The sequence below is a fragment of the Schistocerca serialis genome, chromosome 4 (genome assembly GCF_023864345.2).
Source record: "Schistocerca serialis cubense isolate TAMUIC-IGC-003099 chromosome 4, iqSchSeri2.2, whole genome shotgun sequence".
NCBI classification, from domain to species: Eukaryota; Metazoa; Arthropoda; class Insecta; order Orthoptera; family Acrididae; genus Schistocerca; species Schistocerca serialis.
The window spans coordinates 107624506-107646038 of NC_064641.1; the positions used below are offsets into that span (position 1 = coordinate 107624506).

The window sequence follows — 21533 nt, forward strand, 5'->3', positions numbered from 1 at the left end:
ATCATGTGTTGGTGCACAGGCGTGGTGTCAGAGGTCGGAGAGGGTAAAACCCATGCTGGCTTGACACGTTCAATTGATACCTTTGTCGGAACACCATTGTACATTATGTCCACGGTATGCTTATTTCTACTCAGCACCTGAAATGGGCCCGTATATGGTGGTTGTAAAGGCGATTTGACTGAGTCTGTTCGCAACATTACGTGAGAGCAATTGTACAAGTCTTTGTGTACAAACACCTTACGGTTACCATGGCGAGAAGGTGGCGGGCAACGTATATTTGTGCAGTGACGTTTTAACTGCTGCACCCAGTGTGTGAGGCCCACTGATCCAGGTAGTAAGGTTCGTACTAAATAATCTGCAGGAATCCGTAGTGGCTCGCCGTAAACCATCTTGGCAACTGATGCACCAATATCGGGTTTGTGAGCTGTCCGCAGGCCTAACAACACTAATGGTAATACTTCCGTCCATCTCTCTTGATGACACATCAATGCTGCTTTGAGTGTTCTGTGCCATCGTTCGACCATACCATTACTGGCAGGGTGATAGGCAGTCATGTGGTGGCGTTGGAAACCGCACATTTTGGGTAGCTCGAGGAACAACGTAGATTCGAACTGACGTCCTTGGTCAGTTGTGACATGAAGGGGGCATCCAAAACGGGCAACCCACGTACACAGAAATGTCTTAGCAGTAGTTTCGGCTGAAATATAGACTATTGGAGTTGCACCTCTCTGTGACCGTAAACAAATATCTGTAACCCTCTGACTGTGGGAGAGGTCCAACCAGGTCCACGTGAACGTGTGCGAATCTAGCAGAGGCACCTTCAAAATCTCCAATATCAGCACACACATGTCGTCCTACTTTACTCTGTTGACAAGGAATGCAGGAACGTACCCAAAGGCGCGCGTCTCTTTTCATAGAAGGCCACACATAGCGGTCTGTCAGCAGCTTTATTGTAGCGTTGGCTCCTGGGTGCGATAGTGTGTGGACACTGTCGAATACCGTCTTGCGCAATATTTCTGAAATGAATGGTCTTGGTCTGCCTTGAGAAAAGTCGCACCACAGCTTCCGCTTGGAGTTAGGCACCAGAATTTGCTCGAACTTCAGACCTGTAGACGGGTCGTTTAACAGCTGTCGTAGCTCTGCATCCTTGGTAGTTTGTCGGTTTCGGAAGGGCCTGTATCGCCGCGATCTTCTCTGGCAGAGGCAATATACCTTCTGATGACACAGTATGGCCGAGGAAAGTGACTTGGTTCTTGTGCACGACGCATTTATTTTAATTTAAAACGACTCCGTAGTCAGATAGACGCTTGCGAAGTTGACACAGATGCTTAATCGGAGGTCACCAATTATGTAGGCGACTTGCCTACAACGAATAATTGCATAGCCGTCCGGTATAATGAGTTAACGAAAAAATATTTATTCGTGAAAACTCACAATGAGAAGGAAACTAAAAACAACAGAGAAGTAACAAAAACTAGGAGATCCTATAGTCTTACGGCAAAGATAAAAAACAACACATGACCAAAAAAAAACTCTCGCGCACTTTTGATCTCACTTTGCACCAGACATGAAAAATATCACTGCCACAAATCCAAAAGAATAAAGGTAAATGAGCGCAAATAAATATTAAAGACAGTGATTAAAATGATGTGGAAAAGGATATAAAAATTAAAAAAAAATATTTCAAATAATTAATTGAAGAAAAATAATGATCACAGACACTTCAATAGAGATTTGGAAAAACAGATGGCACCTACTACATCTCAAATCTGTGAAATGTCAATCAAGAACACCCTCAGCCTTCTGTATTGCCAATTTCATTTTATTTTTGCTACCAGTTTCAGCACAACACTATGGCATCTTCAGGCCCCCGGACTGAGGTGTAGGAAAAATCACACAGCTTGTACAATCGAAATAGGGGCAACATACTCACTGGTATCCAAGGAATTCTTTTGAACAACACAGTCACTTCATTTGTCAATGATTGACTGTTAGATAGTGAATGTTTGTCTAACTGTCTGCAAAAAGCAAAAGAATATAAGGTCGTGCAACCACCAACTTTTACGATGTTATTTGCATCACCATTACAAACACTTGGGTACATAAGTGCACATGTAATGAAGCACAAAGGAGAAAAGGAACAGCTTTGAGCAGCTGGGGGTTTGGAAAAGTTACAGGCAGTATGCAGACGGTCACTTACACACAAAACTTGAAGCACAAAGCAGAGGAGCCATTTCTTCAAGGCTCACATCCCCACAAGGGAAGCAGAAGAGCTATGAGAGATATAGATCCAGCTAAAGGAATTAACTGTAAAGCAACAGTAGACAACTGGATTTTATATACAAAGATTTAGATTATTTTCAGTTGGTGATTTCGTCTCGGTTGTCAGCCACGTCACACACTCAGCGCAAAGCAGTGCTGTCGGTAAATGGTCCTCTTAAGTTTTATCGACTTTGTGTCCAGTCTGCTATATCTGATGATGATACCTGTCGACAGAGTGTGTTAATCCCACTAAAAAGGAACTGGATGAAACTATATTATTAGTGTCAGAGAAGGGTTTAAATTTTGGTCCCACACTGAAACTTACTCCTGTTGCTGTTTTTATTTGTGGTGCTAAACTAGCCATGCCCCACTTCCATGAGACCAGGTGGAGGAAATGGGGCTCGGATCTCCCGCAAGCTTCATCGAGCACTACCCCCATGGAGCAATATTTTATCTTGTGGAAGTGCAGCTATCTGGTCTGTTAGAAAAGATTAGGATTTACTTATGCTTGCAGCCAACAAAGACTGGAGATATGTTGATGACACTTCCATAGTTTGACCTCATGGGATTGATGCTTTGAATCCTTTTTTCAGACCATTTAAATTGTCTTCGTCCTAGTGTCAAATTTACAGTGCAAGTTGAGAAGGGTGTCAGACTTCCTTTCCGTGATGTTTTGATTCACTGAAGTGACAATGGGACTTTGGGCATAGTGTATATCGTAAACCTACATGTACTGATCGTTATCTTCATGTGACCAGCCGTCATCCATGACACCGGTACATAGGGTCGTGCAGACTTTGGTGAACAGAACCTATGCCATTTGTGACATATGAAGTTCGGTTCAGAAATTGGACCATAGTTTTTAAGCTGAATGGTTATAATATTCATCAAATATGTCATTCTCTTCAGTTCAGACCGCCAGGGAAACCTGCACAGGGTACTTGTAAATGGTTGCATTTTTACCTTTTGCTGTGAGTATTTCAAGAATTTTAAGAAGGTATGACATCAGAAGTATATTTATGCCACCGTCTAAGCCTAGGGCTCTTCTTGGGTCAGCAAAGGATGACTGTGACTGAGGAAACACAAAGTATAAAAAATTCTGTGTAATTATGGGATGGCTTATATTGGCCACACTATCCATACTATTCAGGACTGATGTGTAGAACACCATCGTGAAATGTGTTTGCTCCATCCAGAGAAATACACAGCAGCAGAATGCTGTCTTAATGAGAGACATTTTATCTGATATTAAACAACAACAGTCTTCGCTACCAGCAGCGGATTCTTTTAATTAGTGTTCTGTTAATGATGTATCATTTTGGCCATGTCTTCCACCAATGTGGTACTACTTCATGTGGGTTTGAGCGCAGCAGCACTGCTACTCATGCATGTGCTTGGACCAGCCATGGTGTACCAAGGAACTGCTAATTCTGTTGGAAACTCAGTTCCAGCGATAGTGTACATCACTATACTCACCTGAAGATGGTTACCAGTTGGTTCATTGAAATATTGTGGCTGCATAAATAAGAGAAGTACCAACAACTCTTACTGGTAATTAGACAATGTCGGAGCCCAACATTGCAATTTTTGCACTGTCCACAGTAGGACAGGCCTGGAAGGATTGAACAAAGCCATGTTCTGTAAGCATATAGAACTACCTACTGTGCAATGGAACTTGGTAACACCATAGATAATGGTGAGCACCTCTTTTTCTAGTGGAATGTAATCATGCTGCACTTTGTTTAGAGTTTTTGAGGTAAAAGCAATAGATCTGTCAGATGAACCAATTCTATGGGAGAGGAGCACTCCAGTCCCTTTAGAAAATGCATACATAGCCAACACAACAGGCTTAGCTGGATCAAAATGAATCAAATTAGCTGGAATGTGTCCTGACATTCTTGGGATGCACAAAGGGAATATGTTTCCGGTGCAGCCTGTCCAGCATAACAGCAATTTGTGCAGCATTTGCAATGAATTCAATATAATAAGTGAGCTTTCTCATGCCAGCTAGGAGCTCCTAAATGTTAGGGGGCACTGCCAGATATTTAATAACTTTTGGACAAAGGAGCACTTGTCCTTGTTGCACTTTAAGCCAGCTGCAGAAAGAACTTGAAACATGCAGTCTAAATTTACCAAATCTTCAGCAAGCATATGACACGTGACGACAATGTTGTCCAAATAGTTTGTGCTGCAAGGGACGTTACTGTTAATTGTTCCAGGAACTGTTGAAAAATAGCAGGAACTGAAGCACTTCTAAACGTTAGTCTCTGAAACTCGAACAAACTCAAGTGAGTGTTGACCACAAAATATTGCTTGTACTGCTTGTCCAGTGGTAACTGGGAATATGCTTACTGTACGTCAGTCTTAGAAAATAATCTATGGTGTCCTAAACTGTCCTTTAATTCATTCCTCTGGTCATGGGAGAGGAAACAAATCCATGACAGTTTGTGGGTTTACTGTGGCTTTAAAGCAACACAAAGATGTAAACCTCCTGATGACTTTTTTGAAAATGACCTAAGGCGATGCCCATTGACTTGCAGAAAGGGGCTGGACAACTTTGTGTCTTCCCATCTTTGCAGTTTGTGAGCAAATTGCTCACGTATTGCACGGGGGACTGGCTGAGTGCGAAAAAATCGCGGCTGCCCAATGTCTGCATTGGTAATGTGTGCTTTAAAATAATTAGCCCTTCCTAAATCTCGTTCAAACAATTCACTGTACTTATTACACAAGTCAGAAACAATAGTGTGAGGCACTGAAACACTGCCAAGAGAGGTGGCACAGTGTTAGCACACTGGACCTGTATTTGGGAGGACAACAGTTCAAACCCTCAATTGACCATCCTGATTTAGGTTTTCTGTGATTTTCCTAAATCTTTTCAGACAGATGCCACGATGGTTCCTTTGAAAGGGCACGTGCGATTTCCTTTCCCATCCTTTCCTTATCTGAGCTAATGTTCCATCTGTAATGACCTCATTCTCCCCAGGATGTTAAACACTAATCTCGTCTCTCCACTGAAACACTGATTTCTAAAACTTCATCTTAAATTCGCAGGTTGAACAAATCAAACCAGACTACACGAAAAATGTTTGCACTGCTCCAAGAACTGAGTACATGAAATGAAACGCATTTCATAATTTCATGAAAAGTTGCTGGCAAACAACACATGCCAAGTAGTGGTATTCCAGGTCTGTTATATGCAGACAGAACAGAAACAGGATTTGATGTTATGGGCTACTGATCCTTAAATATGTGTCCTTATTGATAAGGAGAACAGAAGAACCCATACCTAACTGAAATTTAACTGTCTTTTAAGTCACTGTTAGTTGAACAAAAAGTTTGCTGTGCTGTCTGCGTACTACAGTAGAAGATTTCTGCAATGCGTAAATGCGAGCTTTCACTTGTGCCGACTCTAATAGCACAGACTACTGACTACTGGTTTCGGTCAGCAAGGACCACCTTCAGATCTGCAGCAAAATATAGGAAAAACACAAGTATAACTAGTGGATTGTGTACAGCTCAAAAACAATAAAATACATCTTAATGAAAAGTATTACCGACATACATATGAAAATTATGCACTTTATATATGACGAGGCATACCTGTTTTCAGACCAAGTCCTAATATAGCAATAGTGGCATCGTCAAAAGAAAATCACAAAATCAGCCTAGCATTGTCGCATATATATAAAATATGGTCTATACTAGAGTCATCTTGTTAACAACTCTACTGTTCACAACAAACTGGTTACAGTAGCCACAAAATTTTTGTCATCTCGTTAAATGTTGCAACTGCAGGCATGCACGTATTGTTCAATTACATTATTGTACAATATGGAATAAAACGAAGAATAGAGTCATTAAAGTCTGTAGTGGATTTACCAGATATATAAGTCATTGCAGTAATAAGATGCAACAAATTAAAAGCATGATCAAAGTTAAATTCTTAAAAAGGAAATATTTAAGTGACAATAATTTGGATATGCTCTTGTGCTGAATTTTAGATAAAATTGTAATGACATACCTAAGAATGAGCTTACGGAGTTCATGGTATAATATAAAAATGATAAAATAAATAAAGAAATAAACAGACTACAGTAAGTAATCAGTGCCTTCTGTTGGCGTGACCACCAGAGTGCTGCATGGGCGAGAAGTGGCCAGAGGAGCTAAACCGCAGTACACTTCGGCTATGAAAACATGCATTGCATACCATAATTGTGATGATGTATGCAGCAAAATGGACCTCCATCTGTGCCTGACATTCTGACCAATCTTTTCAGTTACTATTGAATGGGTGAAAGTCAGAAATAGCAACTGGCGGTGGTGCTGCTTACTGCAGTAGTAACTATCATCTGTCAGTCACTGAGCAGCATTTGTTCAATCTGCTGCATCAGAAATGGAACAACTTTGTTTGGAGACATTTCCTGTGGTGGCTCAGACATGGTTAAATGCCTTATATGAGACACAAAAATATCAAAATATACGAGACAAACTCAGTACGGACAATGCATGGGAATGAGGTGCACATATCAACTTTGTAAGCAGGCGAGGAAAGTCTATAGAAATGACCAGTCTCGACACTATTTGTCATACCAAATGAAATAATTTGTAGGTACAGTCGTGTGTTCTTTGCTTTACTCTTTGAGGGGGCTGAGAGTGTACCTCAGCATATAAAATATTAGATCAATGTATAATAACATGAAAAAGATGGAGTACTTTTAACTTTGTTACAATCCATGTCCACAGGAATGTCATGAGTATTCAATACTGTCACTCACTGTGAATGTGTCACTTGATACAGAACAAGATACTAGTCTTCTAACAGAGTGCAACTGACCATAAACTTTTATGCAAAGTTCTGTATAATACAATTTATGCACTGCTGGCTCTGTAGAGAAACGATGCTGTCGTCTCAGGTGGTGACTGCTGACTGGGGTGAGTGTCACTGAGTGCAGTGGCGGTGGTGTGTGTATGTGTGTGTGTGTGTGGGGGGGGGGGGGGGGGGGGTTGGACACGCGGGTTTGTGCCCATGCTACGGTCTCTCATTCATTGTTGCTTCTGGTATGTGGGTATGTTTACTTGTGATTCTGTCACCAGGTACCATCCATGTCAAGGTACTTCATTCCTCAGACAACATCTCAATTCTGATCCAGTTGCTGCATACTAGAAAATAAAAATCAGCATTGTTATCATTCTCGTAATTGACTTCTAAAAAGATAATTTTCTTGTAATTCGGAATATAACTGTATGATTCTCTTATCAGAGAAAGAGATCGTTTCTCTTCTTTGAAGTCTGACACCAGATTCATAACATTCCATTGATTCCCTTTTTTAAAAAGATTATGAAAGTAAAATACTTTTGTGTCATGTCCTTGGAACAATGGCTTCATTCCACTAACAGTCCTCTAAAAATTGAAAGGAACTTATTACATATTACTCCTCTTTGGTTGCAGATAGAAGTCAGGGCACCCATCTTCAGATCTTTTTCATGAGAAATTCGTTGTGAATGATTTGAGGTTCTTGCTAAATAGAGTTATGTATCTGGAAATCCAAAAAAGTGTTTCCATGTTAATACTCTTTGAGTAGAAAGAATTCTAGAATGAACATCCACCCCAGACGACACACCTAATTCAAAACCCAATGATGAAGGCTGCAGGGTATGGTGTTCTCTGTTGCGATTGATCGAGACTCTGCTGCTTCCAAATCGGACAAGAGAGATGTGGCCACATCTTGAAGAAGTTGTGAAAGTGCCGCATGTGAACAAGGCTCACTCAATAAGACAATCTGTGGAGAACTGCTCACTCTCTGATTTTAAAAGAAGTCTCATAAAAGATTTTCATGAATAACACTGAGAATTGCCATCTGGTTGTCAAATTCAAAGATTGACATGCCAATATGTTAGGTATGTATATGTTTTGTAATGCTGTATGGTAATACACTAAACTAATGCCATATGGTAATACACTAAACTCTCACTAATCTGGCCATTCCTGGAACACATGGGTGCTGGATTAGTAGAAGTGCTGTATTATTGAAAGGGTATGAAATTAATGTTAATAACATAGCGGATATACTTTATTAGTTCAAAATACAGCTTTAAATATGTTGGGGATATATTTTATTAAATCTAAAGATACAATTGTAAAAAACATAGGGCCTGTGGCTTTTTAAATCCAAAAATACATTAATTTTCAAAAAAATGTTGTTCTTCAGTTTATACTTAATTATATAGTAGTACTGGATTTTCCATTATTTGATTGTAATAGTACTGTAACATTCACTATGAAACATGTCCCAAATTTATATTTATCACAATGATGATACACAATGATTGTATGCTTTATCACACACAACTGCTTCACAAGCATTAGATTGTACTGCATGTATTTGGTTGTTGCATAATATACTCCAGGAAGAAGCTGGCAGCTTTAGCAGCAGCAGTGTGAGAAATCTTCATGCTCTCACCTCCGATGTGCTCTTCTTCATCACTTTCATCAATACTTTCCTGCACACTTTTGATTATTTCTTCATCTTTTAAGGTTTGGTTTATCTCACCATTTTCCTCTTTCAACCACTTAGCAAAATCTTTGTCAATTTCTCATCCTTCTCCTCCTCCTGGAAGCTTGTGGAACATATCAGTGTACAAAATATAAGCAGTGGATGCTTCCGAACTGACTGGCTCATCGCTGTTGTTCAGTAGTAGATTCAACCCTGCATTTGTGAATGACCACACTTGTCTCCAGCTCTTTATTATGGAAGTGCTCTCCACTTTTGGGGCATTGTCAATAACAGGAACAGCTTTCAGTGGAAGCTTTTTCTTCTGCAGCTCTTTTCTCACAGCTGCTACAAATATTTTGTGGAACCACCAAGAGAATATTTTTCTGTTCACCCACATTGTCTTCTGAGTGAAATATTGCACTGGCAATGTGTTTATGTCACTGTGTTGCAACACACCATTAATGTTATGCACTGTTTCTGTTGCTTGTACCCATGAGCGTCCTTCTCATTCTTGGCAGGTAATGTTTTTCAGGGAAACATCCTGTAAAAGAGTCTGGTTTCATAAGCATTGTACAAGGCATCAGCATTTAAATCTTCTTCCTCTATTATCTTCCATATCTTCTTTGCAAACCCCTCTGCATCTTTTTTGTTAACTGAGCAACTTTCCCTGGTGACTTTCAGCTACTGGAAATAATGTCGTTTTTTGCAGTTTGATAACATGCCCTCACTTGCCGCAGACAAATTATTACCACCAGGTTGTTTGTAAACTGCAACTGCTTTTTCCTTTATCATCAGGCCAATAACTGGAATTACTTTACTGCGTTGTTGTATGAACCATTTATAAATAGCTACGTACAGTTCTTCATTCTCCCTCTTTGACGAAACCATCTGTTTTCCCAACTCCCTACCCATTTGGTTGTGTACTGTCAAATAAAGCCTTCTTTCTTTTTAATGTCATAAATAGTGGCTTTTCCATCATTGTACTCTGCAGCAGTGGCTTTCTGCAGAGAACCTCAGTTCAACTTACCTAAATTTTCAAGTTTCTGCTTGAAGTCTAGCATAATATGTTTCCTTTTATAGACATGAAGCTGCACTGTATAGAATGCCACAATTTCAAATACGTAATGCACTGTTTAACATTGCAATTCAGTAACAACAGTGCTGTGCACAATAATTCATTGTTGTGTGCTATTTTAGATGTGGACCAGATTACGGAGAGAGACCAGACTACCGAGTGCCTGATCAGTGAGGGTTTAGTGTAATAATAATAATAATAATAATAATAATATTGTTGTTATTATTATTATTCTTTTAATTCCTTGAGAACCTCCATTCCCGCAACTATATCACGACATGTTACAGGTGGCAGGAGTGTGTTGGAGTCCGAATGTGGGCACAGGTGCAGCTTCGGCACACGGGCTGCTGTGGACAGGCTGCGAGACGGCGGGGCTGATGGCCGGCCTGGACCGGAGCCTGACCGCCGTGGACTGGCTGCCGCGGTTGAGCGCGGCTGCCGCTGCGGGCACTGGCCCCACCACTCCGCCTCCCGTGGGGGGCGGCGGCACAGAGGCCGATGGGGCTGCCGAAGATGGGGTGGAGGGGACGGTGTGCACACCTCCCGGCATCACGAGAGCTAAGGATGGCAAGCCACCTCTCAGGTAAGGCAGCGACCTGCAGCCTGTTGAAACAGAGTGATCTTATCATTAAATAGTTTGAACCGAATTATACCTGCAATAAGTCCCTAGTGAAATAGTGTGAGATCTACCTGGAAAGAAATCTTCATTGGGCTAAGAAAGAAAAGGTAGCTACAGAAAGTGTACTAGAATATCTTAAAACTAAACTTTTGTAATACTTCCCTATGTAATCACCGTTCAGATTGCAGGATTTAATAAGATGACAAATTCTCTCTGAACTCTGCATAAAATACTTCCACCAGAGTCTGCAAGGGGAGAAAGGCAGTGGAGAGTAGAACGAAGAATGGCGGACTGCCCTTGGCCACAGCTGGCAATGTTCATTCATTTGGTTGGACAGCAGATTGGTGGTGATGCTTAAATTAATAGACTGCACAGAAATTGCATCAGAGCTAGCATATGATATGTCTGCTACCACAGGTGGTCCTGCCTGTGATTGGACAGAATAAGCTTGTGACAGGAAGGGAATAGGATGTGCTGGATGGGTGTACTGCACAGGACTTGCACCTATGTCCTGCACAGAGGCATGACCCATGTGGCAAGGGATTGGGAGTAAGAGTGTCATAATGAAGGACTAGGAGCTTTCATAGATTGTTTTTCCAGCGGAGTAACACTTTGGGTGGGGTTGAAGGGGCTATGGAAGAATGCTCCTCATTTCTGGGGACGATGATAAGCCATCAGAGGCCTAGTGAAGGATAAGGTTAAATTGTTTTGGTCCAGGGTGCTGAGGGAGTAGAGAGGAGGGTGCTTCTCTGCAGTTGGTTGCTGGAGATAGTCAGAGAATTAGAGGCTTCTGTGGATAAGGCTCAGAAAATCTTATGTGGACTAGATTTGGAGGGTAATGCTTGTCTTTAAAGGTTTCAGTAAGACCTTCAGAATACTGGGCAGAGGGTTGTCCATCACAGGTGGCTGGACTATATGAGAGAGGCTTTTTAGTGTGGAAGGGATGGCAGCTATTAGAACACAGATAACTGTTGGCTGTCAGTGAGTTCGATACAGGCACATGTTTTATGGAGCCATTAGGGAGATGGAGGTCAGTGTCTGGCAAGGTAGACATAAATATATTTTCCACTGATTTTCTCACATTTCAGTATATCATAAAGTATTTTGATTTTTTCATTAACAAAGCCAAAATTACATTGTTTGTGCCTATTATACAAAAATACATCCGATTACATCAGAGGCAAGCTTACAACTCCCACACTCTGCGGAAATAACAATATTCCAAAGGGTTTACAATATTCTTAACAAATAAATTCCTACTAGTTTTCATAACATTATTAATTTTGATTATTGTTTCATAAATGAATCCAGTAGTAAACATAGTAAACAGTACAGGATTGTGTAATTAATAATAGAAATTTTAATGTACATTCAGAACTAATACTTATCGATTATAACATTAAAACTAAAATATTTCATAAAATAGCTCCTTTTCATAAATTTTAACTTGAAATATAGCATAGTGTGTATAAAATTATATGAAAGTTTTCGTCTGAGATAATATTAACCCGTCCAAAATTCGAAAAATAATACTGGTATCGACTACTACTATTGAGGAAAAGTTTTGTTAGGGTAGGATGTCCCATTACAACACTGTGTTGAGATTTGGATCCAGATCATAGATATATCACCAATGAACCAGAACCACATGAGAGATTTGGGATTGTTACGTTGCTAGAAGGAAGGTGTTTTCTAGGTGATTAGGTTGGCTTATAAGGGTGCCATGCAGAAGCCCATGATTGTGCTGTGGACTTTTTTTTTATCTTGCCTTCAAATTAGAAGTATTTATAGATAAATGAGAAGTATATATGGGTAAGGGTGTGATTTTACAGGTTTATAATGAAGATGGGCATGTGGTCCGATACTGATTAGCCCAAAATAAAAATAAACAATAAAATACATCACACACACACACACACACACACACACACACACACACACACACACAGTCTGCCATTCATCATGTGCATAAAGTATGTTGGTGTATAGCTAGATGGTAGCAGTAGTGACAAGCAGGGATCTAGGTGGCATTGAGATGGGGATGGTTGAGAGGTGATGAAGAAAGTGGTTTGATTCTTGATGTGGGAAGTTAGGATGCATTTTTTGGGTTTTAAATGTTGGTCAACACGAGCTGAGACTTTTTCTGGAGGAGAACAACCACCAATTACAATGATGCATCTAACATGGTTAAGTTTATCTATTTTGGAAGGCGTGTAGGAGGCAAGTGTGGAGACAGTAATTGAGATGAGGAGGAAGATGGGTGTGGGGGAGAGGTTCTGAGATGAGCCAAGGGATCTGAATCAGAACTGTAGGTTGGACTTTTGGGATGGTATCACAGGGTTTGCAGGTTGAGCTATCAGGTAGTTGGTGGGCACCTACTGTCAGATAGTCACTGCTGTTCATCACAACAGAGGCTAAGCTGTTGCCTACAGGGGAGAGAATCAGATTTGGTTCTGTTTTAAGGTTGTAGGTGGCTACTCATGCTTTTATAGAGAGGTTTGTGCTTTTAAGAAGGGACATAGGAAAGGAGGGTAAAGCCAAGCTGAAGGTAAGGAATCACTGCATGGTTAGGTGGGGGTGGGGGACAATAGCGGTTGGGCGGAGGTATGACCTGCAAGAACAATGGTGTAGTGCTGGGTTTTGACTGGGTTAGGTTGGAGAGGAGTGGTGGCAAACAACTGTTTCCCCTGAAGGTTTGAGAGGAAGAGAGTAGGTCTTTGATGAGACCAGTATGATTAATTCTTTGTGTGGGGCTGAATGTGAGACCTTTATATAGGACCTAAACTTCTCTGGGATTTAGGCTTTTTGTGAGTAACTTGAAACAGTGTTTTGGGTTTATGTGGATTCTGGATTTTACACAATATTGGGAGGGAGTTTGCAGGAACATGACAGTTGGAAAAGGTCAGCAAGGCAGGGTCTACATTCTGTGAGGGGTTTGAGTGTGGGGGGGGGGAGGGGTTGGAGGAGATTGTTGAGGATAGGACAGATATTGTTAAGGCCGGTATTACACTATCAAATTTCTTTGTTAAAGTTGATATGTCAAATATTTTTGTCAAAGAAGTTGGATGGTGCAATAGGGCACATTGTCAAATCTTGTCTGTCGTCAAATAAATTTGATCAAATCTAGGGCCTTGCTGTAGATTTGATCATAAAAGTCGCTTGTCTTCTGTTCACTGCAATGTGACATGGTACCACGTGGAGTGCTAGCATCGCTGCAGCGTTCTGTCATCTGTAGTGCGTTTATAAACATGGCCGGTAAATACAGTTGGTGTGTACCAACAAATACAAAATTAGTAGAGATGTATGAAGCTGATGAGGTGCTTTACAATGTGAGGCACCCTGAATACAAAAATAGATTAAGAAGATTGGAGACCTAACTTAACCTAACTCTCTCCTGTAGCAAGGAATCTGAGTGTTACAGTGAGCCTGTCTTCTGCAGATATAGCAGTTCTTAAGTGAGTATTGTGCTTTGTGATATGAGGATACACTTCACTGAGTAAATACTGAAATGTATGCTCATCCATTCTTAAATAATTTATGTACGACTTGACATCCTCCATTACGAGCTCACGTAAGAAGTTTCGTTGAATGCTTTTATTGTCTTGTTGTAAAACCCATGGCTTCACCCAGGTATGTTTCCTTTTTTTCCCCCACTTCTCTTCTACATGTGCACACAGTACAATTGTGGTACATGCAACGGCTGTGGTTAATAACAAGTTGTTGTTGTCAGACATCTTGAACTTTGATGAAAAAAATGTTGACAGTGTGATATCCCTTTTTAGTGCCATGTCAAAGATGTTTGTCAGATAAATTTGATGAATATTTCATCATATCTTTGATCAAATCTTTGACTGAGAAATTTGATAGTGTAATAATGACCTAAGCAGTGGTTCCTGAAGAACTTTTCAAGTTATTGGAGGGCCAGGCTTTCAGATTGGGAGATGGGGGGTGTAGATAATTGGGGTTGCACAGTAACGATATCTAGTGTGCGAAGAGAAGTGATCTAGTAATGCATATGCCATGAGGATTTGTTTATCATTTAATTTACGGCCACAATTGTATTTTTAATGGATGTGCTTAATAATTTGAACTGTTGGAAGTGATATTTTTGCTTTGCTTTAATGAAAGGTGCCTTAACATCAAATTTACACAATGACTGTTTCTTCCACAGCTATGCGAAGTTGATTCACCTTGCAATCAGCAATGCTCCCAAAGGGAAAATGACTCTTTCTGAGATTTATCAGTTCATCATACAGCAGTTTCCATACTATCGAGATGCAGGTACAGGGTGGAAGGTCAGTTAAGTGAATTAATATCTGTGATAGCTATTCAATGCTAAGTCACTATATTTTTCTTTTATGTAAGTCTGATATGTTTCTTTAAGACATCCACATTGACGGTTTTGTTTTGTATATGTACTCTCACACTAAATGGTATATGATTTGAGATGTCAGGGAGATTTACTGTGTTTTCAGAATTCAATACGTCACAACCTGTCACTGAACAAATGTTTCACAAAAGTAGCTCGCTCAAAGGACGATCCAGGGAAAGGTAGCTACTGGCGTATTGATTATTCTTCTAGCCGAGAGGAATCTTTCACCAAGAAGAAGAAAAGCACTCAGGCAGTTAAGGTAAAGATTATAATATAATGTTATATAGTATATTTACAATGATTTGTATTGTGTTGAATGTAAAAGAAGCAAAAATCGAAAAGAATAGTGACTGCATATATGTTGATACAAATACTAGTGAATTGTTAATTTTAATCTCTGAATCGGATCTCGATTTATATCCTGCAGGTTCTGTAAACCATGTAAGCGACAGTCTGGTTGACAGATTAATATAATACTAATATTTCACACCGAAATCTTTTTGTCTTTTCTCACGATAACTAAGATCTGCCAAGTCTCACTTCACCAATGGAATTCATAATTTCTGTAAAGACTTTAACGTGTATGTTAGTAACAGTGTTGATCCCAATAAGAATTCTGCAGTTGAATGTAAATTGACATTATGAGATTATTTGTTAAATTATCATTATACAATACAATATGGGATCAGTATGCTTATGTTGTACGTAAGCATCCATCAGCGTCAGTACCAGCCAAGAGTACAAGACAGTAACAATCATGAATAATGGCAGATAATTCCTTTTAAAATGTACACTGAAGCCAGAAGAAGACATGGTGGACTGTGATTTAAAACTTGTGCACACTACTCTTTGGAAAGTATTGATATCAGAGATTCTTACGAAGCAAATTCTCGGTTTTATTATTTATGTGATATTAGAATATTCAATAAATGAACATTGTAAAATTTGTTGGCAAGTGTGAACATTGTACTTGGGCAAAAGTCATGGTGTTCATAATAAAACCCGGAGAGCGAGGAATCTACCTTCATGTTGCAAAGATTACTTATTTAAATGTTTAAGGAGATGAAAGATAATAATTTGAAATGCCAATGGGAGAACGGACAACTTGGAGGAGCAGTTAGCGTAAATAGTTAGGTAAGTAAAAATATAGTGAAGAGATAAAAAAGAGGAGTAGTATGTGGTAAACAGATCCAATATTAGAGCTCTAATTGTGTTACGTGAGGGAATACAAGTTATGTGGGGTATTGGTGTGACTTTCCCTATTTTGTTTCATGTGGGTTCCCCAATTTGGCAAAAGGGTGTCAAGAGGAAGTCACCATCTGGTTGTCATATGTTGGAATCTGGAAGAAGACAACCATTGGTATAACAGTTGTAAATTGTCTTAGCTGTGTCGGGAAAGTACCAGAGCTCCAAGCGCCAATAGAAAGCACTGATGCTCAAATCGTTATAGGCACTGAAAGCTGGCTAAAGCCGGGTATAAGCTCAGCCGAAATTGCGCGAAGAACCTAACAGTGTTCCGATAGGATAGGCTAAACATGGTTGGCAGTGGCATGTTTGTTGCTGTCAGAAGTAGTTTATCTTGTCGCGAAATTGAAGTAGATACTTCCTGTGAGTTAGTATGGGCAGAGGTCATTGTTGGCAACTGCAATAAAATAACAATTGGATCCTTTTACCGACCTCCCAATTCAGATAATACAGTTGCTGAAAGGTTCAAAGAAAACTTGAGTTTGATTTCAAACACCTACCCGATTCACACAATAACAGTTGGTGGTGACTTTGATTTATCCTTGATATGTTGGCGAAAATACATGTTTAATTCCAGAGGTACGCATAAAATATCATCCGAAATTGTGCTAAACGCATTCTCTGAAAATTATTTTGAGCAGTTAGTTCATGAGCCCACGTGAATAATAAACCATTGTGAAAACACACTTGACCTCTTAGCAACAAATAATCCTGAGTTAATTACGAGCATCAAAACCGATTCAGGGATTAGTGAACACAGAGTTGTCGTAGCAAGATTGAATATTGTAATCCCTAAATCCTCAAAAAATAAGTGAAAAAATACCTGTTCAAAAAAGCAGATGAAAATTCACTTGACGCCTTCCTAAGAGACTGTCTCCACTCATTCCAAATTAATAATGTAAGTGTAGACCAGATGTGGCTTGGATTCAAAGAAATAGTATCAGCAGCAACAGAGAGATTTATAACAAATAAATTAACAAACGACAGAACTGATCCTCGTTGGTACACAAAATAGGTTAGAACACTGTTGCAGAAACAACGAAACAAACATGCCAAATTCAAACAGACGCAAAATACCCAAGATTGGCGATCTTTTACAGAAGCTTGAAATTTAGCGCGGACTTCAATGCGAGGTGCCTATAACAGTTTCCACAACAAAACTTTGTCTTGAAACCTGGCAGAAAATCCAAAGAGATTCTGGTCGTATGTGAAGTATGTTAGCAGCAAGAAACAATCAATGCCTTCTCTGCATGATAGCAATGGAGGTACTATTGAAGACGGTGCTGCCAAACCAGCCTTCCGAAACGCCTTCACAGAAGAAGAGGAAGTAAACATTCCAGAATTCGAATCGAAAACAACTGCGAACATGAGTAATGTAGAAGTAAATATCCTCGGAGTAGTGAAGCAACTTAAATAGCTTAATAAAAGCAAGTCTTCTGGTCCAGACTGTATACCAATTAGGTTCCTTTCGGAGTATGCTGATGCATTAGCTCCATACTTAACAATCATATAGAACCGTTTGCTCAATGAAAGATCCGTACCCAAAGACTGGAAAGTTGCACAGGCTACACCAATATTCAAGAAAGGTAGTAAGAGTAATCCACTAAATTACAGGCCCATATCGTTAACGTCGATATGCAGCAGGATTTTAGAACATATATTGTGTTCGAACATTATGAATTACGTCGAACAAAACGGTCTATTGACACACAGCCAAGATGGATTTAGAAAACATCGATCCTGTGAAACACAACTAGCTCTTTATTCACATGAAGTGTTGAGTGCTATTGACAAGGGATTTCAGATCGATTCCGTATTTCTGGATTTCCGGAAGGCTTTTAACACTGTACCACACTAGCGGCTCGTAGTGAAATTGCGTGCTTATGGAATATCGTCTTAGTTATGTGACTGGATCTGTGATTTCCTGTCAGAGAGGTCACAGTTCATAGTAATTGACGGAAAGTCATCGAGTAAAACAGAAATGATTTCAGGTGTTCCCCAAGGTAGTAGGCCCTTTGCTGTTCCTTATCTATATTAACGATTTTGGAGACAATCCAAGCAGCCGTCTATGCTTGTTTGCAGATGACGCTGTCGTTTATCGACTAATAAAGTCATCAGAAGATCAAAACATATTGCAAAACGATTTAGAAAAGATATCTGAATGGTGCGAAAAGTGACAGTTGACCCTAAATAACGAAAAGTGTGACGTCATCCACATGAGTGCTAGAAGGAACTCTTTAAACTTCGGTTACGTGATAAATCAGTCTAATCTAAAAACCGCAAATTCAGCTAAATACCTAGGTATTACAATTATGAACAACTTAAATTGGAAGGAACACATAGAAAATGTTGTGGGGAAGGCTAACCAAAGACTGCGTTTTATTGGCAGGACACTTTGAAAATGTAACAGACCTACCAAGGAGACTGCCTACACTACGCTTGTCCGTCCCCTTTTAGAATATTGCTGCGCGGTGTGGGATCCTTACCTGATAGGACTGACAGAGTACATCGAAAAAGTTCAAAGAAGGGCAGCACATTTTGTATTATCACGAAATATGGGAGTGAGTGTCACAGAAATAATACAGGATTTGGGCTGGAAGTCATTCAAAGAAAGGCGTTTTTCGTTGTGACGGAATCTTCTCACGAAATTCCAATCACCAACTTTCTCCTTCGAATGCGAAAATATTTTGTAGACACTGACCTACATAGGAAGGAATGATCACCAAGATAAAATAAGGGAAATCAGAGCTCTTACGGAAAGATATAGTTGCTCATTCTTCTCGCGCGCTATCAGAGATTGGAATAATAGAGAATTGTGAAGGTGGTTCGATGAACGCTCTGCCAGGCACTTGAATGTGATTTGCAGAGTATCCATGTAGATGTAGATGTAAATGATGAACAAGAGTGTATTCATGTATAGGCTAGCTAAGCATTGACACGGAGGTGGTCACTTGCATATATTTTCTAGGATTGGGTTCTGTCTGTTTGTGCAAATCATGAAACTTCTCTAATGTTACATTTCTTGCCCACAATTTTCAGTACATTTATGCCCCATGTCCTTACTTGATTAAAATCTTATTTACTAGTCAGTTAGGCTTCATAAGACTTTCAGTAACTGGTCATACATTTCATCATAGTTTTATTGTTGCCCTTCTCAAGTTACTTGATTAGTTAATGACGGTCTTACAAATCCTGACCAACTAGTAACTAATATTTCAGTTAAGAATGAACACCTGAGCAGCAAAGAAATATAAGAAACATTTTGTGGTTTGTGTTATTAATGTCCACAAGGAAGGAGGGAAAAAGGGCACTGGGAAAGGGGGGAGGGGATTACAGTGAAAAACACATAGATCTCCACTGTACTGGATCTCTGTATCTTTGTGACTGTGCCGAGTATCCAGGTATGCCATCTTGGAAAGGTCTCGATGGAAGTGTGTCATCATTTGGCTAGAATAGTTGTCATAATGTGCATAGGAGTCATCTGTGTAATGTTTTGGCCCGAATTTTCCTGTTTCCACAAATGGCTCTGAGCCATCTTCAAGAATAAGTTCAATAGTTGTTCATTCATTCATTCATTCATTCATTCATCCACTCTTCCATCCATCATGTTCCATAGCTCTCATCAAGAAGGAGAAACTTCGGGGATTTGGAACATGGCAAGCAAACAGTAGACACGTTTACTGTATTAACCGTCACTACACAGCGTAATGCCATAAAAATTTAATACAAATAAATCTAAAAGAAAGCAGGGTGGGGGGAAGATACTGCTCCCTCAGTAACACTAAATAAATCTAAATAAATGATGTTGATATCTCATGTCTGCAGAATACGTAACCAGACCCATAGTCTCTGGGGAAGGCCAACATGACTGTCTTGGTGGCAGTGATCATAAACAGGCCCTGTCTGTGTATTTACCGGACCTCACAGTGTGGTGTATTCCTCTGTCGCCTGCAACTTTAGCATCACCTACTGCTGGGAACCTGTGATAGCTTGTCTTCATTGCCCCATTTGTTATGGTGCCATCTCACTCTTTATTATCTGACAGTAACAGATTGGAGAGAAATGTTTTAGGTGTTATTGAGGAACATGTTCAAAGATCTGCTTTGGTTGATTAACAGATCTCTGAAGGATATCACAGTACTAAAGGATTTGTTTGTAGTACAATGCTCTGTAAAGCACTCATTGAGATTGTACTTTGAGAGAGGGGCAGAAATTGTTCGTTGGAGCAAAAATAATGTCTGAAAAGTTCAGTATTGTAAGAAAGATGTTGAGCTGTAGATACTGTAGATGATCTGTGCTTTATTGTGAATAGAGCAGTTGCAAAGACTGAGGCCAGCATATAGGAAAGTGCTATATTCTAACTGTAAAATTTGGGACATGGAAAGAATGACAGCTAATTTTAGAAGATTTAGCGTATACAGATGTCACCAGTCACTCTACATTGTGGTTATGCACCTTTGAACTGCAGATTTGTGTATGTAATCACTCATGTAAAGACGTACTCAAAGCTGACTGTGGAGGAACCATGGAGTTATCAGCTGTTCACCTACATAAGAAATGCCAGAGTTTACTGAGGTAATACGAAATAGGAAACTAATAGAAAGAGAAGCACAGTCTACATTGTGGGTCAAAGCAGAATGGGAATTGGGTATACTCTGAGATTGAAATGCTTGGTAGCTGCGATTGAAGTTAATTGGCTCTACATGTGAAGTGAATGCACTAGTTTACAAGGATTTGTCATTTCTGCAGTGCCAGCCACTGTTGGACATCCACAGTGCTCAAGTTTATAAATGGAGATGAGACGAGCGATGTACCACAAGGGAGGGGGATTTGACATACGTCAGTGGGATCGTGGATGGAGCCAGGTACAAGTTGTGTTGGCCTTCAACTGAGTGTGTGCATCAGTTCACAACAACAGTGGAAAAAGCACTGTTCACAGAGATGATTGTTAGGTGAGGTAAGACTTCTGCAGGTGGCTGGCCTTCTAGTTGTACTGACTGGAGGGGCTTTTATCTGGATAAGGTAAGGAAGGTTAGATTTGATCATTCCAAGATGTAACAATGAAAAGACTACAAAGGATGCAGCAAGAATTCATAGTGAGCCAAAGCTGTCAATTTAATAAGTGGAGTGGGAAGTGAATGTTTGGTATGAAATAGATATATGTACTTGAGGCCAGGTTTCAGAGAAGTTAGTGTGTGGCTGACATTCAGAGGTAGATAGTAGAATTCTGTGTGGCTCGATGCATAAGTGCCAGACTGCAATTCCAAAGATCCATGGTTTGATTGCCACTCAGTTCTGGGATTTTTGTCCTTCACTCATCACCTCTGGCATGCTTGTTGTGTGAAAAATGATGAGTTACACTGTGTTTCAGAGTGTACGTTAAACTGTAGACTCATCTGTAATTGAATAGGTAAATCTTGTTCTGCAGTGTTCAAGCCAACCTTGGGGTTAAGAATAGCTTTAATT

The 21533-nt window shown here is 39.9% G+C and overlaps 1 protein-coding gene across 1 annotated transcript in view; it reads left to right on the top strand.

Annotated features, from left to right (window-relative positions):
• LOC126474171 (forkhead box protein J3-like) overlaps nt 1-21533 on the top strand; it is a 60543-nt gene that overhangs the window by 3015 nt on the left and 35995 nt on the right. The window contains exons 2-4 of the mRNA XM_050101630.1: nt 10119-10414; nt 14622-14745; nt 14926-15081. Of these exons, the coding sequence (XP_049957587.1) occupies nt 10209-10414; nt 14622-14745; nt 14926-15081 (486 nt within the window). The 5' untranslated portion in view covers nt 10119-10208. The remainder of the gene's footprint in view (nt 1-10118; nt 10415-14621; nt 14746-14925; nt 15082-21533) is intronic.